At 40.7% G+C, this 26190-nt stretch overlaps 1 protein-coding gene across 2 annotated transcripts in view; it reads left to right on the forward strand.

Moving 5' to 3' along the window:
- Positions 1-26190, forward strand: part of WWC1 (WW and C2 domain containing 1) — a 131031-nt gene that overhangs the window by 65807 nt on the left and 39034 nt on the right. For both annotated transcript variants that reach the window (XM_007071451.4, XM_037907894.2), the window contains exons 3-9: positions 5252-5455; positions 9212-9288; positions 10257-10336; positions 13453-13582; positions 14065-14193; positions 16635-16708; positions 24489-24731. In XM_007071451.4, coding sequence (XP_007071513.2) covers positions 5252-5455; positions 9212-9288; positions 10257-10336; positions 13453-13582; positions 14065-14193; positions 16635-16708; positions 24489-24731 — 937 coding nt within the window. The remainder of the gene's footprint in view (positions 1-5251; positions 5456-9211; positions 9289-10256; positions 10337-13452; positions 13583-14064; positions 14194-16634; positions 16709-24488; positions 24732-26190) is intronic.

Below are 26190 nucleotides of genomic sequence, written 5' to 3' on the forward strand. Positions count from 1 at the left end.
TTGGCATATCCTCATTGAACTCAATGCAGCTCTGCTCATGCAAATCTAATTGAAGGATTGAGGCCTGAATGACCACTGTTACTCTTAAAAGCTTTGGTTTCTCATGGATGGCAAACCCCACAGATACTTGGCACCAGACAGTTTAAAGAATATTGCAGGTACATTGGTGGCATCTTCTTACTCAGAACTAGAACTGGCTTGGAACTTTATCAACAAATTTTGATTGGGGGGAGGGGAGAAAAATCACCACCCCCATTTTCCAAACCAGCTTTATTCATAACCATTATAGATCAAACCATATTCAGCTTTCTGTGGTTGATCAACAGACACATCTTGTGTTGGTTGCTTACAGAATCATTTGGAGAAGAGACCAAAGTGATACCCGCTCCCCAGGGACTATTTCATTTTGTCCTGTAGGGGAAGGAATTTTCAGTGTGGTAGCAGGTTTAAAAATTTCAGTCTAATTATAAGCAGTACACCCAAGGACAGAGCTAAATTAAATCTAATGCCAGCAACCAGTCAGATGAAATGAGCTGAGAACACTTCTAACCTACTATCTGAGATAAAGTAAACATAATTCAACTGAATTGCATACCCAGAATATTATATATCTATCGTATATTATTAATGAACTTCCCAACTTCGTACTTCTCAGACTGCAGTACAACTTTTTTTCAGAGCTTCATTTGAGATAAGCCAAAATTCTCTTGCCAAACAGTGATGCTAACAAAGTGAGCCTTTATTCCTCAAACACGAAACCATTACAACAAGCTCTGAACTGAGTGATAGACACAAGCAAAAAACAACAAATTACAGAATAATTTGTGCTTGTATAATCTCTTCATCTGACAGTCTCAAGGCACCTTCTCACATCAACTGGGATGAATCGAGCCCTGTGCCTGAATTTTATTGATCATGATTGCATATTTTGTAATTGGCGCTCAATTAGTGCTGCAACTGGGGGAATGTAGCTTGATGCTTTGATTACTAGTTGTGATGAATTAAATGCTCTGATGCAAGAGAGAACAGATTGTGGTCTCCCTATACAATTGCGTAGTTGATCTTCTGTATTAGTCTCCTGCCAAGTATCACTTACCTGAATGAGTCACATTTGCCCTTACGGTGTGTTTTATGTCAGCTGAAGTGTTCTCCTTTCAGCCCATCCTCCAATGACCAGATGCTGTCAGGGCTTCCTCCCTTTTCCCTTTTGCAGGTTCCCTCACCCCTGCCAGGCTTCTTAGTGCAGCACATTGATGCAGGAAGTGGGGAAGAATAGATGGCCAGCATAGCTGCTGTTTGGTCCTGAGCATTCACAGGTCCCAGCATGGCCAGAGACAAGAGGGTTTAAAAAAATGCAGGGACAGAAGACTGAGAAGTAGAGAGTGTGAAACTCCACTACAGCAATAACGGGGAGGACAAGGTAGTGGACTAGAGACCATGGTGAGGGGAAAGGTGAGTATATGTGAGCAGAAAACTAGGGGGCAAGGTGGTTTTGTGGCCAATGCACAGGATTGCACATCAGAACTCCTGGGTTTTCAGTCTCCAGCTTTTCCTTGGTCACACAGCAAGTTAATAGCAAAGTCACATTGCCCGTGCCTCAGTTTACTAATCTGCAAAAAGGGGATAAGAACACTGATCTACTTCTTGGGTAGGTGAAATCTCCTTGCAATCCTTGGCAGTATTAACACTACTCATGAGAAAGCAAACTTTTTAGTTCAGCTTCAGTTCACATGCTCACATCTGCAAAGGTCACTTGAACTAAGAACTGCATTGAAAAATGCGATATAGATATGCTAAAGAGGGCTGGGGAAGAACCCAAACTGTTTTTTAAACAGCACCAAGGGAATACCTGTCAGCTGTCACGTTATAAAAAGATTTTTGCCAATTTTTTAGAAGTTCATAATGTGTTTCATGAAACTTTGAACAAACATAATTTTGGTGTTTGAAAAATCAGCTGCTTTCTCACAAATTCACACTTCTGAATTGTGGTGGTATCTCGGTTCCCCAAGTGCAAAATGGGGGTATTATGTTTAGTACAAGTAGTCTCTGAAAATATACAGTGAGAGGTTGTAGCTATGGGTAGGTAAATTATCCCCAACTTACGGACTTGGAGTCCAAGATTCTAAGGTTAAATAGTATTCCTCAGAGGTATTCTGATTTAATGTATTAAGCATGCAATCACGAATCAGGAGTCTGTGGTTTCTAATTCTGGTTCCAGTGCTGACCTACTACATGATCTTGGGCAAGTCACATGCATGGGAAGTTTCATACAGCTTCCTTGGGGTGTTCTGCTGAAGATTTGGCCCTTCTGGCTTTGGACACAAAGCAAAGTGAATTTTCCAAATAGGAAGAGCTGAGTGATTCACTGAGAATCAGAATGCTTTTGGATTGCTAAAATTTAGCTGGGAGCACTGCCACTGGGATTTTCAAATTCTTGTTGCTTGTCTGATGCTGTGCATTCCAGACACTGCTCCTCTCTCTGTCCCTACTCTTAGGTTACCCGGAACACTTCAGCAGCTTTCATGTCCTGCTGGAACAGTGTATGGCCTCACCCACACCTTGAGTGGATGACAGACCTCAGATAGTGGAAACTAGCCACTGGTTTTAGAAGTGATTTTAAAACAGCTTTTCAGACCCACAGCGGCTCACATCTTGCCTGCACTAATGGTAGCAATATTAAACTTTTGTGGGAAAAGGCTGTGTCTAAACTAGACTGCTGCGTCTCTTGGGATTTTGGTTTGTATTGTTTTTGTAACCTGTATGTTCAGGCTGTGCCAGTTATTGCATTACTTTCACTTCTTTAAACTGCCATGTGTGTGCTGCATGTCTCTAGCTACACATGCACAGCAAGCACTTATTTAAAAACACATTACTGGAGGGATATTCTGTGTTAGGAGGCTTTCCCCCAGCATAATTGTGTCCCCCTTGTAGAGTAATGCCAACAGTTTTGAGGCCTTGGTTAAACTGCTGTAAGTATATCTAGGGTTTTCATCAAAATGGGTGTGCTTCTCTTGATCCTGTATCTTCCAACTATGAAGATAATATTCTGGCTGACTTTAGACCTCTTCTGAGCTTCAGCTCTGGCAGTTTCTTCTAAATATTTAAAGAAACTCTTAAAATATGCAGATTAATGTCCCACAGATGGTTTCAACCAGGCCCTTTTTATTAATTATTCAATACATAGTAACTAGACATCCTCATTCAAGCATTGTCAGTTCAGGCATCCTAGAGCATTTAAAGTTAGCTGAATAATGGCAACTCCTGTTTTTGCATTTCAAATTGGCAATGGCACATACAGTAGAGCTGAGAGAAAAATGAGAAATTTCGAAACACTCGCTCACACCACGAAAATGAAATAATAGAATTAAAATATAAGTTGTATTAAGAGTGGCAACTTAAGTGACCCTTATGTGACTTTTCTTCATAGAAGGCTGTGAATTCATTGTATCGGAATAATGGAGCCCACAGAGTCCATTAAACTGTCCAGGATAGCGACAGTTCCATTATGTAAAAAATATTTTCCTTATAACAGTTCTCCCCCTTGCTCCTTTGTCTTAAAATGAGTAGAATGATACTGCTGTACATCCTTTAAATGGGGAAAATACAAGTTTAGTCCTGTCTCAAGGCACTAATGACACAACGTAATTGGGCCATGTCTATAGTAGAGGCGCGACTGCTACAATGCCATGGTATAGATGTAGACTACAGATATGGAAGGTTTTTTCCCATTGTTGTAGGAACTACACTTCCTTGAACAGTGGTAGCTAGGTTCCATTGACCTAGCTGCCTCTACATCAGTGGTTCCCAAACTTTAACAACCTGTGAACGCCTTTCACTAAAATGTCAAGTCTTGTGAACCCCCTCCTAAAAATGAATATTTCCAGGGATTTTCTCCTTTACCGGAGTATAAATTATAAAAGCACTGATCTTGGAAATATAAAATTTGTTTTTATGACATGCTTATTACACACTATTTATTATTAATTATTAATCATTATAGTATTTTTATTACATTATGAAAATGGCAACACTCTTCCAAGATCTCACTTTCGTAGATCTCACTTGTAACACTTTGAATTAGCCTGTTAGAAGACAAGGCTCCTATGTTTCATCAAGGAGTATCAGACATGAAACAGCATGAAGGTATTTAAGAAACCAACTCAAAGAGTTCCTCCCACACAAGCATTCAGGTCTTGAACAGTCCGGGCAAACAACGCATGTTACAATAAAGCTTAAACTTGTTCTTCATAATAATTTTTAAAACAATACTAGCTTCCTATTTAATTTTAAAAACAGCAAAAAATATCCACCTCCCTTTCCATTTCTTACAAGGAGTCTTGAAGTTTATCACACTGAGGAGATTTAGATATGCTTGGTTTGATCTGCTTAGCTCTTGTAAGTCCTGGGGCTCCAGGCTGCTGGCCCCATGCTATCCCTAGGGACAGCTCTGTCCGCCATTAGGGAATTTTTTCCTGAGAATCCCCTGTAACATTTTGCAAACCCCAGTTTGGGAGCCACCGCTCTACATTGAAGACTAAGTTGGCATAGCTACAGTGCTCAGGGTGTGGATTTTTCACAACCCTGAAAGTTTGTAGCAAAGTTGAACTGGGTTTGAAGTGTGGACCAGGCTTTAAAGGGATGCACTTGGCTACATTAAATGACTTAATTATCCTGTATTTGTAATTTTTTTTAGAATCTGATTAAAATATTGATTTCCTCCCTGCTGCCCCACTACAGACTTAGTCCTTCTTCACTGCCAAACATTTTATTTTGCAATCTTTGTTGCTGTGACTATAGGGAAGTCACATGGATAGTGTTGTATCTGTAACAATGTTTTCCTTGGTTTGTGAAGTGGCATATATAAATTACATATTTAGAACAGATCATGGCCCCCAGTAGAGCACATCCCAGTCTCAAGTCTCAAGCCCTCAATATTTTATCTAAAAAAAAATATTAATAAGAATAGGAATTGTTCCACAACAACTTTTTGCATAACTAGAATCTGTTGCTGAAACTAGCACTTATTATTTTACCATTTACCATTTTTATACAGTAATTCAACCAATTTCATTTTAGATCTGCAGATTGCTAGACACTTAGCAGACAAAAAAGATTTGGAAGTTTCATTCTAAATACTGACATAAGTGAGAGGAGGTGATGCTAGGCACACTTTTTCTCTTGGTGTCTTTGTTTTCTCTTGAGTGATATTATCCTGTCCATCTTTTGAGTAAGGACTTTTATCTCTGCTAAGAATCCACACAGATAGAGGACCCTCGTGTGCAATGGCGGCGGGAGCAGGAAATTATGCTGAAGGACTATCTGATACTGGCCCAAGAGGCAATCGCTGCTCAGAAAGAGATCTACCAGGTGAAACAGCAGAGACTTGAATTGGCCCAGCAGGAATACAGGCAGCTACATGACGTTTGGGAACACAAACTGGGCTCTCAGATCAGCTGTAAGTATTAAACTGTCTAGCAAGTGGGAAACAGCATCATGATACAACCAGGAAAACAATTTGTAACTTGTTTTTGTAACTGGTTTTGGAGTAAAGTTAACTCTTTGCAGCTGGCTCCTGATAGGACAGACCTTTAATATCAAGGGCAGTGTCTTACCTATTCTCTCTGGCTTATCTGTCTTCAAACTAAATCAGGCTGAAGAGGAGAGACACCAGTATCTCAGGTGGGCAAATGATCAGTATGGGGATTAGCAAACTGTAAGGTAATTAAATGTAATTAATGCTAGATCCCCAGCTGTGCCAGACAGTGTGTGGTGGGAGGGTACAGGGACATGGTCAGATGTGCCTATCTACCACCTGTGTGCTCCTCTGAAACCTGGGGCTGTCAAGGAATGGTTTGGTGCTCACATTCATAGCAATTCCCTGAATGCTGTGTAATTATACTTGTCAAGCAAATCCATCCACATGCACTCCTTACAATGGGGCTGGATGAGCAGTAGTGTAGAGCTAGCTGTTTCTCTTCCACACCACCCAAAGATTCTCCATGTGATATTTCAAGTTAGGCAAAATCAAGGACTGCTTCTGAAACTCTGGCCTTGGAACAATTGTCAATAGCTAGTAATGATTCAAATGTTCATCTTATTTCACAGATATGTCAACTGTATGATGACTGGAGTGTTATCTCCTGCTTTGTAGCTGAGCAGTCAATTTTATGAAGATTCCCTGTCCTCATTTTCTATATAAGTGGTCTTCCAGCCACCTCTTCCTGTCCACTCACACTGCCTATTTTCTCTTTTCCTTTCAACCCACTTCCTACTGTTCTCTGGGTCTGTCTGTGTGAGTGCTGGGCCTGACTGCACCTCTTCCTCTGCTGGATGCTGACTTAGTCTAACCTCAGCAAATTGCCACACTATATTTATTTTCTGAAATAACATGTACGGATGGCAAAACAATTTTAGTATATTTCGTAAGTTTTCATGTAAAATGTTATACCTTAGCACAGTGTTGGAAATATTCAGGTAGCACACACCTACTTCTCTGGGCTTTGACATTCCAAACCACTCATGTTTATGTCATCAGAACACACTGATTTCCCTTTCTATCCAGATATGTCTGTAGTACCGTCTATGCATTTAAGAATATAATTGCTATACCAGATCAGACTAGTGGCCACTTAATTCACTGTTCTGTCTGAAAGGGGTCTGTACCAGCTGCTTCAGAAGAATATGCATTGAACCCCCCCAAAAGGCAAAGTTTCTTCCTAACCCAATCAGTTAGAGGCTGGCTAATGCCCTGAAAAAGAGATGATTTGTATCCCTTCCAAAACATTGGGTTTTTTTTAATCCTTATTACTGTAAACTTTAGATCAGTGGTGGGCAACCTGTGGCCCACGGGATGCATGTGGCCTGTCAGGGTAATCCACTGGCAGGCCACCAGACAGTTTGTTTACATTTGCATGGTCGCCCACAGCTCCCATGTCCCTGCAGTCCGCGCCACTTCCCGCAGCACCCATTGGCCGGGAACGGTGAACCACGGCCACTGGGAGCTGCGAGCGGCCATGCAAATGTAAACAAACTGTCTGGCAACCCACCAGAGGATTACCCTAACATAGCTGCGTGCTCTAGATGTTCTCATTATCCACATAAATGACCAAACCTTTTAAAATCCTGCTGAGAAATTTTCCTCAATTATATCTTGTGTCAATGAGTTCTACAGGCTAATTCTGGATTACATTAAAAGTTGTTTAAGCAATTTTAATTTTGCTGCCTTTCAGTTTCATTGAAATGTTCATCTCTACTAGGAGGATTGTCAAGGTTCCTTCCCCACTCTGAACTCTAGGGTACGGATGTGGGGACCTGCATGAAAGACCCCCTAAGCTTATTCTTACCAGCTTAGGTTAAAAACTTTCCCAAGGTACAAACTTTGCCTTGTCCTTGAACAGTATGCTGCCACCACCAAGTGTTTTAAACAAAGAACAGGGAAAGAGACCACTTGGAGATGTCTTCCCCCAAAATATCCCCCCAAGCCCTACACCCTCTTTCCTGGGGAAGGCTTGATAATAATCCTCACCAATTGGTACAGGTGAACACAGACCCAAACCCTTGGATCTTAAGAACAATGAAAAATCAATCAGGCTCTTAAAAGAAGAATTTTAATTAAAGAAAAGGTAAAAGAATCACCTCTGTAAAATCAGGATAGTAAATTACCTTACAGGGTAATCAGATTCAAAACATAGAGAATCCCTCTAGGCAAAACCTTAAGTTACAAAAAGACACAAAAACAGGAATGTACATTCCATCCAGCACAGCTTATTTTATCATCCATTAAACAAAAGAAAATCTAACGCATTTTCTAGCTAGATTACTTACTAACTTAAAAGGAGTTGTAAGGCTGAATTCTTGATCTGTTCCCGGCAAAAGCATCACACAGACAGACAGAACCCTTTGTTCCCCACCCCCAGATTTGAAAGTATCTTGTCTCCTCATTGGTCATTTTGGGTCAGGTGCCAGCGAGGTTACCTTAGCTTCTTAACCCTTTACAGGTGAAAGGGTTTTGCCTCTGGCCAGGAGGGATTTTATAGCACTGTATACAGAAAGGTGGTTACCCTTCCCTTTATATTTATGATGATAAATAGAAGTGCTCAATCTAACTTTGCTATGCCACTATTCCAGCTTGTATGCCATTATGTCCCCTGTCTCATCTCTAAAGTAAACAGCCTCAGACATTTTGGTCTCTTCCTGAAGCTTTTCCCTTTCTCTGAATCCCATTCACTTCTGTTGTATATTACTCAGGACTCTGTGAACTATAAACTGTATGCTCACGCTGGAGGGTTCTGATAGCATCCTGCTAATGTTTCTGAAAAGAAAACTACAGTTTCGTACTACAGGGCATAAATGGATCATTGCAGAGATTAAAAAACAGTTTCCTTGTCGCTAGCCACCCCTTAAAATAGCTCCCAGTTGTGCAGTGCTGTGCCTTCTGAAGCAGTTGTGCAGTGCTTTGCCTTCTGTGCCCACTGATGAAGACAGGATGCTGCACTTTAAGGAACATTGGTCTAATCCCCAGTGGCACATCCTGTGGTCTGCCACGTCCTCAGGCCCTTCAGAAGGCTGTATTGCATTCTTCAGTTTTCTTGTTATGTTGTGTATTTGATGGATTAGTTTACAAGAAAACCCTACTTTAAAATTGAAATCCTACGTACAATCTCCCCCCGCCGCCTCCGGGGTGTGGTGTGAGTATTTTGTTTTTGTTAATGGATTTGATATTGCAGGAGACCAAGCAACTGGGCATGGACCTAGTGTTCGGGCACTGGGCCAAGTAGAAGGGAGGGATTTTGATTGCTGGGAACTGGTCCCAGATCAGGACTTACAGATGGAGCATGTTCTGCATCTCCAACTTTCTTTGGCATGCATTCCCAGTGTGATTATTTGACCATGCTTCTGGGTGCTGTCACACTGGAAGAAAAGATGCAGAACTAGCATAGGGAGGAGAAGAGGATCTTGAGGTGGGGGAGAGCTGCGGGAGGTCTTGTTTTGCTCAGAGTGTGGGGAGAGAGTTGGAGCATGAAGTGAAGCAGAGAAGATGAAAATAAATTGGTCTCCTCAGGAAAGAGCATTAGAACTCAGAGAATAAATATTGACTCCTCAGGTTGTGTGTACAGTATTGGAGTCCTCCTTTCAGATTTGTGTGTTGTGTTGTAAAGCTCACGCTACCATAAAATAGAATTCTTAATTCAACATATTCTCTTCATTCCAGTGCACTCTGGCTCATCGTCTAGTTCTAAATATGACCCGGAGATTCTTAAAGCTGAAATTGCTACTACAAAATCCAGGGTAAGAAGTACAAATGGACCTTTGCTTTCCACTAATGATCTTAAGAAGCTTCAAAACCTCATGATAAATATTAAAGGAGATGCCAAGGCAGCTGAGTGAGCTAATGTTGCTGCCCTTAATCTAGAATATAAATTATCAGAAATTCTCTGAAGTCAGTGTCCCAAAGTTAAACTATAACACATTTTTCTTGAAGGCTTTGAGCTTGCCTGAAAGCTGATAGAGGATATTTTGCTATAGATATTATGAGGTATTTAACTAGTTGGTGACTTTGTACTGCAATTTCAAATACCTAGGAATGGTCTCCAGACACTGGTAGCTATTTTGTGTTCAGTTCAATGCAGATTTTTAGAGTGCTGTCCCTTCTCATGGAGACGTTACTTCTGGTCATTTTTGTTCCCAATCTAAAGTAGGTGAGTCAGGCTTCTATGGAGGAGCATAATAGAGAAAACTACAGGGTCCATGTGTTTACAATTTGCATTATCTTCCCACTGTGTTAGTTGTACAATGAAATCTCTTAATTGGGACAGCCCAGTAGGTGGCTTATATTATTGCAATTAAGCAGCTGTCTTATTATTTAACCATGTTTAAAAAGTCTGTAAAGACATTAAACATTATTGAATAAAAATGACATTCATTGCATTCCATATTTGTCTCTTTCTAATCTTTATATGTCAACTTGTGTATTTAATAGTTAAGAATTTCACATCTCTTGCTCCTAACTTGATGCTACATAACTTCTAGGAACGGGATGAATATATCTCCACTAAAGGGTGATTTTATAATACTGTCCAGATGAAGTAGTAGTTATGGCTATTCACTGTTGTTGTGCTAAATTGATATTCTAGGAGATTCAGCCTGAAATGCCCATCCTGATTAAGCGTGTTCTGATTGTGTGGATAATACCGTGCCTTTAATCTTAATGGATGTATCAGTCTGAAAATGTAACACTGCTCTTCCAATTACTACAGGTTAATAAATTGAAGAGAGAGGTAGCTCATATGAGGCAGGAACTGCAGTACAAAGAGCATGGCTTCCAGACACTAAAGAAGTAAGTTTAATGCACAATCTTATTTTCTGGTGAAAAGTTCTTTCCCTCCTCTCTTCTCCTCTCTCCCTACTACCCCCCTCCCCCCAGTTTCTTTAGCTGCTTGAATAATTCAAGCCTTTTCTGTGCCTGTGTGTGCTCCTAGGGTGTGAACATCTGGGCACACAACTGACAGACTCGAAAAGCAGCACACATAGCACATAGTAGAATCTGCCACTTGCACACGTAAGTGCTAGTGTAGCAAATGTGAGCAAGTACAAACTGACTTAACTCCAAAAAGCACTTCCAACAATGTCATGAGGCCACATTATGTCATCATTTAAATTACAGTACTGCCCACTGCATCTAGTACTGCTTAACACTGATGTCATGGTAGGGCCCGGGGTCTTGATTCAAGGGTCATTGTTTTTAGGGGCATTGAGGAAAAGCTGTACAAAGACAAGGACCCTGATGCTTAGCAGTGTAGGAATAACAGTTGGCATTTCTTAAGTAATGAGGCATATAGTGTAGGTGGTTAATTTTTACCACTTACAAATTCATGGATGTGCCAGCTCCTCTCAGTAGAATTCCCTTGGGAGAAGGGAAAGACCAGCTGTCAAGTTGTTCAGCCTACTTCTGTTGAAGAGAATACACCACTTCACCATGACGTCAGTGCTCTGTTTAATATGCAGAACATGTCGAAACTGGTTTCCCTACAAATTTTTTAGGAAGTCTTTCCTCTGTAATTTACAAACCAGTTGCTTAGCAACTACTAGATTGGTTTCAGGTATATGTCACGTCTCTGAGGAGTATTTATTTATATTACCAGACATCCTAGAACCCCTACGGATGGGCCGGGACCCTGATGTGCTAGGTGCTGCACAAACATAGAACAAAAATGACTTTTTCACAGCTTCTGTCAGTTGCTCCTTAAATCTAAGCCCTCCAAGCTTTCTCCTGCTGTGATGAATTGAAGGAGAAAATAAAATTATCCTGTTTACCGAAGGAAGATTTCCAATGTGGAAGCAGGGAAAATGTGCAATGATTCACTTTGCCTGTCATTAACCAAGAGGATTTGTTTAATGACACTTTGAAGGAAGGAATATATTAACTTCATGGAGTTTGATTTCTATTTTCTGGTAGTGAATAGAAAGACTCCTAGGTTTGTCACACTCCATGGTTTTCAAGGGAAGGCAGTATCAAGATAAAAATCTGTGCTAGGGCACCACTATGAAGGAAGAAGAAAAGGAATTTCTGTTGCATGGATTTGTCTGCCTTTTGCAGATGTCAAAGACCTCTGGGGATAACTCTCAGATCTCAGTCCTTGCTTATACTTGCATATACCTTGTTGCACTAGCATCTACTAGTATAAGTGGTATATTCTAACAATGTGTTTGGATGATGAAATTTGTGTAGGCAAATCCCATTTTCCATGCTTGCACCCGGGTGCTAGTATGCCAAAAGTGCCAGGACTAGCAGAAACCATGCTGAAGCCCTACCGAAATTCAGGCCCTGTATCATCAGGGAACCTAAAATGGATGATTAGCTTTCGATGGGTTGTGGAATCTGTAATTGTCACTTTAGGCAGAGTGGTGGAGTGTGTACTAGTTGTGTCTTGAAGATCTCTGTGTACAATATTTGTGTCTATTAATGCCTAAGTGGTACTTACATCTTAACCTGTTTTAAAATGTTGGAGTACATCAATCAATCCTGTACAAATATATTAAGCATAACTCACTGTATGGTAGTTCTGTGCAGATGCCCCCACAACCTCCCTGCAGGCTGCAGATCTCTGCCTGTTGCTGTTCGAAGCAGTAACAACAGCCATACCTCTAGGCAAATACTTCCTCTTACTCTCCCCCTCTCTGTGGTGGTCCTGCTTAGTCCTTGGAAGTACAAAGCTCTTATACTAGAATCGAGAAGAGAGTACTGTGAGGGGGGTTCGTATGTTTTAATTTTGTACTCACCCTGAGGTGACACTAGCCTCACTTTGCTGCTAAAATGTGTCCGATACTCTAATTTTGGAGCACTGAGCTGACACTTTAGGTTGCAATTTTCAGATTTATTGGCATTTTTCAGGAATACCATAGTCCTTGGGTTATACAAGTTTACTTACATGTTTTTGTCATGTACATTGTAAAATCCACTGTTTCATATTCTACTAACATAAGTGATATAGAAAATAACAGGAGCTCCTTCATCCTGAAGATATCAAAGTGGCAACATGCCCAGTAGCTGGAGACTATTAAGGGCATATTCTATAAGACTCATGCCAAAAGTGTCTCCCTTGTACCATTCTCAATGCACATTTAGACTGATCCTGCCGTTGTCCATGTGGAGAAATCCTTGTAATGTTCTACAGTTTCGAGGGGATCTTGCCAAGACATCTGAAAATACCAGACCTGAATATTCATCTTAACTTTTCAGCTGGGCCAGATGTTTTCTGGAACATGACTTTTGGGCCCTCTAATTCTGAAAATGCTTATTACATTGTGAATGGGACAACTGAGTATGGTGAGCATTGCAAACAGTGTTTGCAGTGTCAAGCTGTAAGTTATCACAGAGACATGAGAGACATGTTCAATAAGTTTGTTCTGTTGACATTTACAAACACATGAAGGAAGACAAGTAAAAGCATTTATGGTCAAAATTCTGCTCTTGTTAGATGGGCATCAGTTTGGAGTAATTCCACCGGAATTTGACTCCCAACATATGATGTTGGCAATAGTAGGAATTTTATTTCACTGCACTTGTTTCTCATTGCGGGCATGTCAAAAACCAAAGGGATGGCATTAAAGTAGCCCCTCTTAGTTAGCTTCAGAATGGTGTAATTCTCAAGGTTAATGTAACTGCATATCATGAGGTTAATGTAACTGCATATATTCAAAAGGGAAAAAGAACCATGATCATGCACTAACTATGTTGTATCCTTCTTATGGGTGAGGACAGCCCATGATTAAGAGTGTTTACATGCTAGGAAGCGGACACAGAAAGTTGCATGTGTTTTAGCATTTGAAATGCGTTCATGTAAAATTTCTTTAATAAACTTGAACTACAGTGTCACGTGCCTAAATTATTTTGGGCATATCTTGAGTGTTTTAAGTCTCTTTCCTCTTTTTATTTTGTAACTTTTCATGCAGAATTGATATGAAAATGTCTGATACTCAAGGTGGATACAAACTTGATGAAGCACAAGCCATATTAAGTGAAATGAAGGCTATCAAGAAAGCAATCACTTCAGGAGAGAAAGAAAAACAAGATCTCATTCAGGTACTGAAATAATTTTCAATAATGAGCCATTGATGGAAAGGACAAGGCATGGCCTTGAAACGCTCTTGCAAAGTTGATATGATGTAACTGGAAATGTTCACAATATCTAGGGCAGACTAAATCTTTTATTTCAAAGAATATATTTATTAGTTCAGGAGTTAATATAAAATGACCCAACGTCACGTTTGGGGTGGAGCTGTCGTCCTTTTGGTTTTATTTACTGATCACAAGCTCAAAGATGGTATGATGTGACATTGGCTTCAATTAAAGCACTTTATCATCCCCAGATCTCTAAAATGAGAGCAAGAACATCAAAGAAAAGCTTGCTGTGAGACGCATGTTCCTAGTAAGGAACTATTTATCAAAGAAGGGTCACTGTGATTTTTACTCAAGCTTAAATATCTCATTTAATGTAATGATGTTGTGCAGCTGGTGATATTTTTTCTGGCAAGAAAATAGATGACTTTGAATTCTTGTTTTAGAGCTTAGCCAGGTTAAAGGATGGCTTCATGACTGACAGAGGATCACAGTCAGACCTGTGGGACAGCAATGCATCCTTATTACCTCCACAGTATCTGGATGTTAGCTCCCAAACAGATGTTTCAGGAAATGTGAGTAACACGTGACACAAACACATACAAAAATTATTTCTCTGCACTGGATCAATGTTGTCATATTGCAAGTCTTCAAGGTAGAGCAATTAACTATTAATTGATGGGTCTTCAGAGTTTCAACATCAGTGTGGTTTTCACTGAAGTTTCATTTGACCTGTTATCATAAGTCTAACGGCAATTCCATTCGAAATGGAGGAGGTGGTAGTGGTGGTGGTACCTGCCCATTTTATAACTTTTAGCCTAGTGGTTAGAGCACTTGCCTGGGAAGTGGGAGACCCAGGTTCAATTCCCCCCTGTCTGCCAGCAGGTGAAAGATGATTTGAGCAGGGGTCTCCCACTTCCCAGGTGGGGGCCCTAACCACGGGACTACAGAGATTTCTCTCTCTCTCTTCCCTCCCTCCCCCTCCTCACCTAATAGTCATTGGGTCTGAGTGTGGAAGAGTGACTCGTATAATTCAGTGATTAGTGCACCCACCTAGCAGGTGGGAGACCCTGGGTCTGGTCCCCCTGCTCCAATCACTCTTTCATTATTCTGCCACAGTGGAACAGCTTCAGTAGGAGAGGCTGATGGATCCCCCCCATCAAAATATCACAGAGCTCAGGAGTTAGAGTATCCTCCTGAGAGGATTTGAGCTGGGCTTTCCCACCTTCCTCCCCTGCTGTACCTGGGTCTTCCATGTCCCACAGGAGTGCTTTAACCACTGGGCTAAAAGTTATAAGGTGGGTGGCAGCAGCAGCTCCTCCTTCTCTGGTCAGTTCATGTGCAGCAAGAAGCAGCTGAAGTGTTTAAACCCTGTGACTCAAGGAGGTGGGTTCCAATTTGTAGATCTCAAGCAGAGATAAGCACCTCCCTACAGCCTAGACTTAGGCGCCTATATCTGTGAGCAGGGCAGGACTTAACATATACCCTTCTGGTTGGCATCTCCCATTGACTAGCTTTGGGGGGCTCCCTGCCTGGCATGCTGGCGTTTGTGGATCACATTCTAAGGCCTCTATCTCTCCCCATGCATTGTATAGGCACCTAACTCGGCTTTGGGGATTCCAGCGTTATTCCTGTGATTTTTTTTTCTAGGCACCTAAAAGTTAGACACTATGATGCTCAGTGTTGCAAAGCCTAAGTCTCTTTGTGGATCCCACCCTTTGCCCCCCCCCCCCCCCCCCAATATTTCTTCCTTGAGGCATGGAATATTCTGTTAACCCTTCAGTTATAAGACAAGCATTATGACATAGGGAATGTTTTGAGGCTACCTATGGATTTAGCTTTGAGGAAGATTACAAACTTGCAGGGCTAGGTCATTCATGAAGTTAGTTTCTACTAGCTGGGGATTTGAATTGTAAATGAGTAATGTTACCAATTTTTTATAATTTCAACTCTTTGTTACAATTTGTTACAATGCAACCCTGTGTAGAGGACAATCGCAGGCTTATGCACCCCTTAAAAACGTAAGTGGCACTTAAGTGGTGCATAACCTTTGTGCTGGCCCTCTCCACAAGAGTGTACTTTACCCTTGGATCCTATTATTGTAAATGGGAATTATGGAATAGGTGCAAATCCTTAGGGCTTTAAAATTAATGATTCCTTGGAGTGAATTCTTCCAATATCTGTTGATTAACATCCTTAACTTTCAAAGATATATAGAAGCCCTCTAATGCACACATCTTGACTTTTGCACATAAAAAAGGTGGCTTCTTGCCACTTCTTAATAAGATTTAATAGCAGGTTGCTGAGTATGGTCTTGTATTAAAATTATAAAATGTGTGGTGTCTTATAGCGCCATAAACTTTCATGGTGCTTTACAAACATTGGGCTCTGATCTGGCAATCGGATCAGCGTAGGCAAACTGGTGTCACCTTTGACTGGGGCTCTGCACAGGTGCAGCGGGGACAACCCATGTGGATCAGATGGCAGGTTTGGTATCATTGTGACCAATCCTGCAAATCGTCACTTGAGTGAATAGTCCTTACTACTGTAGTTCTATTTTTGTAAGGCATCTATCAGCCCAGTCCTAATAGCCATTGTGTTCCTTGCCCTAAAGATTTTTCAATCTAAATAAGACAGACCAACACAATGCATATTGTAACATTTCAGAAGAGGGAGATAATAAAAATTACCTTGCAAAAAGTCCTCCGCTGTAGTTTTAAATGCAAAGGGGGGAAATCGGGGCCCCAACTGTAGATGTGAATTAGTCAGATTCTGCTGTACTCTATAACTGGAGAGCAAGATAACTCTTGCATCTTATATCCGTTTTTAAACACCTGAAGCACATAATCATAAAAAATCAATCAAAAGAAACAATTTTCAGTCTGATCACCTCTTGAATCTATGAATTTAATTCAATTGACAAGTTAGCAGCATTACAATTTCAATATACAATATAGAATGTCTCAAGGCACAATAGCTGTTTATTAATTCACTGGTATTATACTTTATTTCCTAGTTTATCACAAGCACTAATAATCAGTTGGCTGAGAAGGTCAGATTACGTCTCCGGTATGAAGAAGCAAAGAGAAGGTAGTTGGTGTTTTGTCTGTTGTTGCTTACCACCGAGACTGTACAGTTCAAAATGTAAACAGATATCTGTGACTGAGGGGAAAACCCATTAAGAGCACAATTAGAACGTCAGTGGGGATGGTGGGGCATTCACTGAAACTCTGAAAGATCTTTTGTGCTCAGGGGCCAGCATGCAGCAACTGTTTCTTTGAAAGACTCCAGCTTTTAATGACAATAAAGACTGTATGGAATTGCAAATGCAAATCATATGTTAGGATAGCATCTTAATAATTAACCAGAACGCTCAACAGAGTAAATACAAACTTTTAAGTAATTACAGTACAGAAGATAAACACAGATTCTACCCTTCTCCGTACTTAACTTATAAAATAGCTGTATCAAAAAAATGAAATTTAAAATATTAAGAATAAATTTATTCACTTAGGCTATAAAGAAAATTAATTTCACATAAGTCTTTTCTTGACCAGGTAAATAAAGCAATTGTCTGTATAACTGAAACATCATTGCTACATCACCAATATTCAAATTGTTGAGCTCGTGAGGCAAAAGGCTTCTGCATCAAAGCTGGGGAAAGTCATTATAGTTCTCAAAGGACAAAAGTAACCCAAAATAGTAAGTAATGTAGCAAGTCTTCAACTTTGGGTGGACCTGGATGGCATAAACTGTTGTGCCTCTGAATGCCTCTAGGCCTCCCCTCCTAATGAGCCAACTGTGTTTGAAAACAGAGCTATGAAGTCCCCTTTTTAGCTTAGTATTCAAAACTTCCAAATATTTCTCAGATCTGTGGATGACTTTTAAATCAGAGCTTGGGAGACACGTGGGTTGCATTAACACCTGATTATTTACAAACATCTTCTGTTCTAAGCTTAATGAAAATTCTTAAAGTCCTGACCAAACCTAGTTTCTGAAACCCCCAAGAATGCAGACATTGGACTTGCAAAAGTCTTGAAAATTTTGAAGTTTTAGACTTAAGCTGTTCCTCCGGACATGACCTTGGAAGCCAATGTAAATTCAAATTCTGAAATTGCAACTAATAATTAACATAGAGGCATTGTGCTTTCGTAGATATAGAGCATTCACCTACCTCTGCCCTACATAAAGCAGCTGGGACATAGCTGAGGAGATGACGTATTTGCCTCAAAAATGTATTTGGCATTTCTCTAATGATCTTTCCATCCCCAAATTTCCACTATAGAAATTTAATGAGATAATATAATTCAATAATATAATTTCTGAGCACAAACGTTAGCTGTGAACAGCCTGAGAGATTGTGCAATTAAATAATCCCCATGCACACTAGAAAAACAAAGAATTGTTTGTATGGACCATAAGGCTCTCCCCGTAGTTTCAGGTGTGAATGGGATAAATGTATACAGGAATGTAAAGCATATAAACAGATAAGAAAAGCACTTACCCTGTTTGATATAGTGGTCATCAATTATCCATTTATGGAACTTTGGTTTATATCCAAAAGTAAATACTTTAGTTTTCAGCTAATCTATAGTTATGTATTCCTGCTGACACAAAATGCTAAAATCCCATAGTGGACATTTCAGACTCAAAGGCATTTGGGACAACAAAACCATACCTGCCTATAGCAGGACACTGGTCAATTCAGAATTTTAGGGGCAAAATACTGCTTCCCCTCAAATAGGCCCAGTACCATTTAATATAAAAATTAAAAAGAAAGGGGGACAACAAACTATGATACACGCCCTTTATAATAGACATAGGATCTGTTAGATTGTCCTTCCATCCTATCCTAACCCTGGCCATTGTTTGGCCAAGAAGGGCTCTTCATGAAGGGCTTCATAAATGATCTGGAGGATGGTGTGGATTGCACTCTCAGCAAATTTGCGGATGATACTAAACTGGGAGGAGTGGTAGATACGCTGGAGGGGAGGGATAGGATACAGAAGGACCTAGACAAATTGGAGGATTGGGCCAAAAGAAATCTGATGAGGTTCAATAAGGATAAGTGCAGGGTCCTGCACTTAGGATGGAAGAATCCAATGCACCGCTACAGACTAGGGACCGAATGGCTAGGCAGCAGTTCTGCGGAAAAGGACCTAGGGGTGACAGTGGACGAGAAGCTGGATATGAGTCAGCAGTGTGCCCTTGTTGCCAAGAAGGCCAATGGCATTTTGGGATGTATAAGTAGGGGCATAGCGAGCAGATCGAGGGACGTGATCGTTCCCCTCTATTCGACACTGGTGAGGCCTCATCTGGAGTACTGTGTCCAGTTTTGGGCCCCACACTACAAGAAGGATGTGGATAAATTGGAGAGCGTCCAGCGAAGGGCAACAAAAATGATTAGGGGTCTAGAGCACATGACTTATGAGGAGAGGCTGAGGGAGCTGGGATTGTTTAGTCTGCAGAAGAGAAGAATGAGGGGGGATTTGATAGCTGCTTTCAACTACCTGAAAGGGGGTTCCAAAGAGGATGGCTCTAGACTGTTCTCAATGGTAGCAGATGACAGAACGAGGAATAAAGGTCTCAAGTTGCAATGGGGGAGGTTTAGATTGGATATTAGGAAAAACTTTTTCACTAAGAGGGTGGTGAAACACTGGAATGCGTTACCTAGGGAGGTGGTAGAATCTCCTTCCTTAGAGGTTTTTAAGGTCAGGCTTGACAAAGCCCTGGCTGGGATGATTTAACTGGGACTTGGTCCTGCTTCGAGCAGGGGGTTGGACTAGATGACCTTCTGGGGTCCCTTCCAACCCTGATATTCTATGATTCTATGATTCTATGAAAAGATAGTTAACTTGAGACGTTACCAAGCCCTTGCAAGTTTCTTCCTAAAATGGCTTCTGTCAACAGACTTAAAAGCAAATTTCAAATCAGTAAAGGCCATATAAAATATTCCCCCATTGGGAGAAACAGTATTTGTAGATCAAATGTGAGAGCACACAATAATTAACTATATCTGAGAAGCTGTGTTTCCTAAAGCTGGCTAGTTCTCTGCAAAAAGGTTACAGCTCTCAGCCTTAACAGGTATCTAGAATAGATTTTGAAGACCACATCTAAAAGGCTGATTGGATGATAATTCCCAGGTTCATTTCTACCCCTCTTATCATAAAGTGGGACAATAATAACAGTAGACCAACTAGCAGGGAAGTCCCTGTATTATTGGAACCAACTTTCAAAATCTAGTTAAAATTACAGAAAGTTTGCAACCCCAGGTATTTCTTACCTTCTTGATAGATTGGCAAAGTGGAATTAAAAGACAGGCCCCTTATGCTGAGTCTGTAGGAAGAATAAGAATTTCTCTGTCCCCAGGACCCAGTGGAGCATTACTCTCCCAAAAGAACCAAGTAAGCTACTGGGTACTTTTCCATACGTGAGTCAGGGATTCAAGCACTATGTAGAGAGACTCATTGTAAAAACGAGAGTCCCAGTGGGAAGAGTAAATATTCAGGGCTTAATAAAACAGATTTATCTGGAAAGATAAAACTGAAGGCCTGGAAATAGGGGTTACTTGATGTTAACTTAGTAATAACATTTAATTTAATGGAAACACAAAGGGCCAGACTACTTGTAGGTCTCCTGCTAACATTCTTAACATCCCTTTCTGAAACGATTCAAGGGCCTGGTGATAGTCTCATCCTTAGCTAGCTGGGCTTCTCGAAGGAAAGGTCAATGCAAAGTGACTTGCGCCAGCCTAATTTTGTAATGCAGAGCAGGCCTAAGGGTATGTCTACACTATGGGGACTATAGTGGCATGGTGATAGTGCCATAGCTCTGTTAGTATATCCCATAGTGTAGACCAGCATATACCATGGAAGGGGTTTTCCCATCACTGTAGGAATATCACTTCCCCACGTAATGGTAGTTAGGTTGATGGAAGAATGTTTCCGTCACCTTGCTGTATGTACACTGGGAGTTAGGTCGGCATGGCGACCTTGCTTGGGTGTGGAATTTTCAGACCCTGAGCAACGTAGCTATGTTCACCTGAATTTAAAGTGTTGACCAAGTCTTAATCAAATTGGGATAAACAAGGTTGGAATTGGACAGCAGATACCAGCTATTGTGACTGAACCCTTGACCAAGACTTGTCTTAAATGGATATTTTAATGGCTTAATGACATATTTGACACCATTGCTGCAGCAGTTGGAGCATTACAAAAGTTTAAGTATGTTCTTGCGAGCACACTTAAGAGCACCCTTCCTAAAGGGCTGCCTCCATTTTGGTGGGTGCAATTTGCATCAGCCATTGAAGTGCAGAAGCAGGTCTGACTACTTGAATTTCTAATCAATTTTGGGTGTGTAACATGGACAGACCTTGGTCGCCAGTGGGTGGGATCGAACCTGGTACCTATGGAGCTTAGTGCATGAGCAAAAAGCCAACTGGCTCTTAGCGAAGGCTGTAGAGCAGACTCATTTTATCTCTCTCTCTAAGTGGTCTCGATGCCACTAGATGGGACACAACACCATACCCGGAAGGTGTGTGGGTTACAGATACACACAGGTATAGAAGTGTACATGCATTGATTTGTTCCTGCAAGTAGGGAGCCACTTGTTTGGGGCAATAAAGGAGTCAGATTGCATATTGGGATAGTAAACAAACAATCTAGAACAGTAGTTCTCAAACTAGGGCCACCACTTGTTCAGGGAAAGCCCCTGGTGGGCTAGGGCCGGTTTGTTTACCTGCCGCATCAGCAGGTTCGGCTCATTACAGCTCCCACTGGCCACGGTTCGCAGCTCCAGGCCAATGGGGGCTGCAGGAAGGGTGGCCAGCACATCCCTCAGCCTGTGTCGCTTCCCACAGCCCCCATTGGCCTGGAGCGGCAAACCGCGGCCAGTAGGAGCCGCTATCGGCTGAACCTGCGGACACAGCAGGTAAACAAATCGGCCCGGCCCACCAGGGGCTTTCCCTGAACAAGCAGCGGCCCTAGTTTGAGAATCACTGATCTAGAATGACTGTTCTATTTAAAAATAGTACAGTTAAAAAAAAACCTAAGCATCCTTTCCTCCACTTCCTTCAGCCTCAGAGGTGATAGGCACTCAGAATGACTATGTGCCTGGCACCTCAGAACCTACTATTGCTGATTTCTTTGTAATGCAAATCTGGACTTGTGCATGAATGATATGGTTTAAATACTCAGTCTGTGAATGCTGAAGGGCTGGAGTTTTCAGCTAAATGCCAAGTCGTTTGCAAAGCATTTATTCCATAACGATGAAAGAATTTTTTTGGACTTTAAAAGTGGGTTTATTTTTTTAATCGAAAAAGCAAAGAATGGTTGCTTGCAAAGCAGGGGCAACTTCAGGGTTAGTTTTTAAAACAAGTGTAAGAATGTGTGCAGAGCATTGAGAGCAAATTCCATTGAAAAGCCATATCCATGCAAATGTATGCCAAGAGTGATCAGATTAATACGAAGCAATCCTCTTATAAAAATTCATATTCCTTCAAAATGCACTGAGGAATTCTTGGATTATAAATTAATGCCACTGTGAATTCTTCATTGGAGCACACTGTTGCACTTAATCAAGCAGTCAGAAACAAAAAGCTCTAAGAAGGCCTAAAAATATTCAGGATGAATTTCTAATAAACATAGAATTTAAATTAATTAAGAAGAAGCAACCCTGCCATGGGAACTGGCTCTGCAGTAAGAATGGGCCCCCCCAAATGTGGCTTCTTTGCAGCAAAGTGACAGAAAAAGCATTAACATCCATTCTAGGGTAATAAGAATAAGTTAGGTAGGCTTAGTCCTGGCCAGGTTGCCTCCCTTTCATAGAGGCCTATGGACTTTTGGTCCTCCTGTGCTTTGGAGCTGGAGGGCTGAAGTTGAATCCTGAGAGCCTTTGACAACCATAAAAAGAACAGGAGTACTTGTGGCACCTTAGAGACTAACAAATTTATTTGAGCATAAGCTTTCGTGGGCTATAGTGGCTTTGGCAACACCCATTTTTTCATGTTTTCTGTGTGTATATGTCTATCTTCCTACTGTATTTTCCACTGCATGCATCTGATGAAGTGGGCTGTAGCCCAGGAAAGCTTATGGTCAAATAAATTGGTTAGTCTCTAAGGTGCCACAAGTACTCCTCGTTCTTTTTGCTGATACAGACTAACACGGCTACCAGTATGAAATTTGACAACCATGTAACAGCGGCTTCCCCCTTTTCTGTGATCCTGCTAACTCTGACAAGCCAATCAGGGTTTGGATTTAGTCTGTACCCGAGAGTGTATTTAGACTAAGATTTTAATTCCAGTTAGTTGGCTGCCCATTTACCTGAGTTAATAAATACAATTGTACATGCTCAGCCTAGCATAAACCTCAAACATTTGTGTTCTGGAACAATGTAGTATGTCCAGAGTACAGAAGAATTGGCAAACTCAGATTGGCAACCAGTTGACTTCAGTTTAACTCCAGTCTTATCACACCCTGAATGAGATGTGTAACTACTGTCTCATGAGGGCAATTTGCATGCCAAAGTTCATCTTCCCAGCCACCAGCCTTTTCAGCTGTAGAGCTGTTAAAAAAGAATCCCCCCAAACAAACAACAACCCATCTTTCATATTTTATATCAAAACTGCTGAACCTTTTTTTATAATCTTTCCACAAAGGTCCACGTTTTGTCAGAGAAAAAGCATGGAAAACTTCATCCTTAAAGGGGAAAGCTTCAAAAACCCAAGTGACTTGAGTCCAGGTAGCTAGAATGGAAACTTATGCAATCTGATCTGCTATATAGCTACCCACTAAAACTCCAGCTATTATTCTATTGAAACCATTATAGTTACTGATATACCAGCTATTGCTGTTGATTCCCTTCTTTTGATTATTCAGTACCTATCTTTTAGGTTCTTGAACATATAATACAGCCCTGAAGTACCAGTAACTATAAAGTTTAATGTTGAGCTTTGGAATAATGCCTGTAATCAAAATAGTTTTTATGCAGTAAATAAGTGACTAGTGATTCAGAGTGATATTTTGTCACCCCTTTGACTGTTAACATACACACATGTTGCTGCTGCCTGAGGTTTAAGTTTTAATTCTTCGATTTTTTTCAAATCTGGACTTGCACTGAGGAACCTTGTTCAAAATAGCAGGGTGCCCTGAAACTCAGAGCTGAGGGGTTAGGAACAAGCTCATTCACACAGTATCCAGATGCATTAGTTAGGGTTAACATTTGTTGTGTTTATGTATACTTTAATGTGGCCTGTAAATGTGCTTACTAAAACTGTTCAATATTCAATATTCAGATTCTTTTAGTACTAGCTAGCATATTAGCTTTGTCAGTACAAGATCAGTTTTTTCATTTGAAATGTAAGTGACTTAATCTGGTATCCATAGAGAGCACTTCACAGCCCTGAAGTACAAAGTTCTCTCAATCCACAAAACAAGTAGAGCACTGACAGTGGCAGTGTGTATCAGCCTGTATGTATCAGCTCTGACTTGGATGGAACATCTCTAGGGTTTACACCAAGATGTTTTTCACTCCCATAACTTCTATTGGGTACAGCTGGTGGAAGCAGCAGTGCAGGCAATTCTCAGATGGGTCTGGTATCTATCCCTGTTAGAAGATGTGGTTAAAAACTTCTGGGTCTTACATACGTTGTAATTTCCTTTTGGTGCTGCACTGTTGACAATCGTGGATCTGAAAAATCATAGTGTAAACAATGCCAGTGGGGGAGGGTAGTTCAGGCTCCAGGCTGAGCAGCTTAGCAAAGATGCTAATTGTCATGGTGGTTCATTATGTGGACATGTGTCCAGTAGCAGCTGGGCTCAGGCCACTAAACACAAACACTGTACGTGAAGTGCACTTTATTTTTTTTCTATAGAATAGCAAACCTAAAAATACATCTAGCTAAACTGGATAGTGAGGCCTGGCCAGGTGTGCTGGATTCAGAACGGGACCGACTAATATTAATCAATGAGAAGGAGGAGCTCTTAAAGGAAATGCGATTCATTAGCCCCCGGAAGTGGACTCGGGTTGAAGTGGAAAGATTGGAGATGGAGAGAAAACGTCTAGAGGAAGACCTTCAAGCTGCAAGAGATACTCAAAGCAAAGCCTTAACAGAGAGGTATGTAACCAGAGCAGAGGAAAGCTTAAATTACTGGCTTAGAGGTAGAATAAAAATAAATAATCAAGTTTTATCATGGCAAAATAGCAAGGTGCCCTGAGGTTCTAGGAATGTCCACAGGCAGCTGAGAAGTCTTCTGCTTTTAAGGTTTAGTCTGAAAAAAAGGTTTTGTCCCCAAGCACCCCTCCCCTTCTCATTTACTCTGTGTAATTAGCTGCTATCCTACACAAGTATGCTAAAAATATATTCATGCATATTGGAAAAATTCCAGACACTGTAGAGATCCATGATCACATGAGTTTTTACTATTGTGAAACACTTCTAGCTAAATGAATGGCTCCTACTACCATTCTAAAATTAACTCCTTTACTTGGAGTTTATGGAAACACTCATTTTGGGATGTCACAAAAGAACTGAGGGTGGGAGCAGGGAGGAAAAGCTTATTTTTAGACATACTACTCTGTAGTGGCATCCCCCTTTGTTAATGGTGCCGCTGAGAATCCATTTCACTTCTGCATCAATCAAATTTTCACCCTCTATAAAGCACAGTGTACTCAGATAGATAGATAGATATATATATATATATATATATATATAGATATATATATATACACTTTGAAGTGTGTACAGCTATGAACTTAATTAGTATTTCAGAAGTTCTCTGAAGTGAGATGAAAGACTAAATTTCTAGCTGAAATTCTAGTAACAAATTTAAAAACTACCCTTGGCCCAAAGGTATAAATCAAGAAAAGCCTACAATGCGACAGCTGTCAGGGTAGGGCTTCTATTTTTCAAAATAAATTATGCCTTATGAAGTTGAAGATACTTTAATATCATTAGAACAGGAAACATATAATCTAAATGTGCGAGTTCATTAAAATCTCCATCTGGTTTCCTCACTGCAAAACTTGTAAGCCCTGAAAACTTGCTTTTCAGTGCTTGTGCTGAGTTTTCTTTACGAAGAAGAGCTGGATTCAATGAGAACTTCATATAGCCGAGTGATCATATTTTGCTTTCTAATCCCTATTGAATACCTGCTGTTTCAATTGCATGGGTTACCCCACTTTTCCTTCTACTATGGAAAATGTTCTAACTAAGGGCAAAAATGCAAAATCTGCTCTCTTACACCATTGTAAATCGGAAGTAATGCTAGTGCTTCAAGGGAATTTCTCTTGCTTTACCTACATACATATAAAATATGGTTGTGGTGTAAATCATAAGAGTGTAGGACGGGAAAGGACCTCAGTAGGTCATCTAGTCTAGTCCCCTGCATGCAAGGCAGGACTACGTAATAACTAGACTATCCCTGACAGGTGTTTGTCTAACCTGTTCTTTAAAACCTCCACTGATGGAGATTCCACAACCTCCCTGGGCAATTTGTTCCAGTGCTTAACCACCCTGAGAGGAAGTTTTTCCTAATGTTCATCTAAATATCCCTTGCTGAAATTTAAGCCCTTTG

Source organism: Chelonia mydas, chromosome 8, assembly GCF_015237465.2.
Source record: "Chelonia mydas isolate rCheMyd1 chromosome 8, rCheMyd1.pri.v2, whole genome shotgun sequence".
In the NCBI taxonomy this organism is placed as follows: Eukaryota; Metazoa; Chordata; order Testudines; family Cheloniidae; genus Chelonia; species Chelonia mydas.